The sequence below is a fragment of the Octodon degus genome, unplaced genomic scaffold, assembly GCF_000260255.1.
Source record: "Octodon degus isolate 3935 unplaced genomic scaffold, OctDeg1.0 scaffold00019, whole genome shotgun sequence".
NCBI lineage: Eukaryota > Metazoa > Chordata > Mammalia > Rodentia > Octodontidae > Octodon > Octodon degus.
Genome location: NW_004524595.1, coordinates 16607922 through 16609561, shown reverse-complemented (window position 1 = coordinate 16609561; position 1640 = coordinate 16607922). Strand labels below are relative to the sequence as shown.

General features: G+C 42.0%; 1 protein-coding gene across 1 annotated transcript in view; it reads left to right on the top strand.

The window, feature by feature from the left end:
- Fryl (FRY like transcription coactivator) overlaps positions 1–1640 on the top strand; it is a 302292-nt gene that overhangs the window by 246713 nt on the left and 53939 nt on the right. Inside the window, exons 37-38 of the mRNA XM_023711119.1 lie at positions 474–558; positions 1394–1506. Of these exons, the coding sequence (XP_023566887.1) occupies positions 474–558; positions 1394–1506 (198 nt within the window). The remainder of the gene's footprint in view (positions 1–473; positions 559–1393; positions 1507–1640) is intronic.

Genomic DNA, 1640 nt, shown 5'->3' with positions numbered 1-1640 from the left:
GTTAGCCATACATGCCATGTCCTGGCCAGAACCCCTCTGCTGTGCTGTTACCAAGTAAGACTTCAGAAGTGGGCAGACCCAGCCTGCCCCTCAGCCACAGGCGCAGAGGTGTAGACTGGGGGTGGGGGGGGACTCCTTTTAATACAGATATTCAGTTGTCCTGTGTTAGCCCTGCCTTCTACCCTTATTTCCAGACGCTGAGTGCCACTCATTCTCACTCCTGGGCTGTTAGAGGGTCAGCAGTCTAGAAGCTTCTTAGTTTCTTCCCCTCCCTGTCTGTCTTAATGCCACCAATTACTTCTTGCCCATCTATTCTAGCATCCAGCACTGTTGCTATTGTCTCCTGTCTCTCCTGGTCATTAAGAGTGCATTCCTTTTAACAAACCATTTTGCTTTCCTTTCAGTAAAGTTTTGACTGAAATCTTTTGTCTGTTATTCTTCTAAATTAACAGAGTCTCTTATTTTGATGACAGGAACTACTTCCAGCAGCAATACAATGGTAGCTCCCACGGATGGCACCTGCGATAGCAAGCCCTTGAAGGAGAGCCTGGAAGAGAAGTGCGTGCGCGTGTTCTTCATTATCCTTTCCTCTCGGACCACACTGCTCATCACCAGAATCCATGGTGGTTTCTAGCCGGCTGTGGCGATCCATGCCTGTAATCCCAGTATTTGGGAGGCTGAGGCAGGAGGATCACTGAATAGAGTTCAGCCTGGGTTACATAGCGAATTTAAGTCCAGCCTGAACTACATGGAGAGACCTTGATGACTCAAAAAGCAAATAATAGTACATAATTTCTGCCTTTGAATGGGCATTTCGTTGTGTTAAAATTCTAATAAAGGAATGGGTTACCATGTTGAAAAATATTTCACATTGACTATTTAAAAATTAAAAATATTGACAGGCTATGGGCTTTTTTTTTTTTTGCGGGGAGATATGAATATTCTTACGGATAAAAAGGCAAAGTGTGATTGATCACTTTTTGTGCTGCTTACATTTGGGGAATTTTCTAAATCAATATTTAGTCCAGGCATGGTGGCACACGCCTGTGGTCCTAGCACTCTGAAGGCTGAGGCAGAAGGGTCACCCAAGGCCAGCCTGAACTGCATACTGAAACTGTTTCTCAGAACACAAACAAACAAACGAGGGTATTTATTCAGCCTGTTTTATGTGAAACAAATTTCACTTCATTGCCTATTTAAGGGGAATCTTTAGATGCAAATGATTGACTAAAAGTTTAAACTTTTTAATTATAAGAAATTAATATGTATCATAGTAAACTTTTGGTGATATATTTTATGTAAAGTACACTTTTTTTGACCTAGAAAACAAAACACAAAGCACAGTTACCACATCAGTGTGAAGGGTGTTTAACCTCCTCGATCATCCCCACAGCTGTGTGCACCTGGACAGCTACAGTGGACTCAACAGCCATTTGAATCGTCAGCATCACAGACTAGAGTCTCGATACAGCAGCAGCTCCGGAGGCTCTTACGAAGAGGAAAAAAGTAATAAAGTCCAAGTGTTTCTCATAGACCTGTAATGATGAGGTGCTTTGTTAGTTATATTAAGGTCAATAAGTATATTTTTCCAATAAGTTGTTTTAAGAAAAGAATATGTAACTGCCACTAGAGGTGTTCCA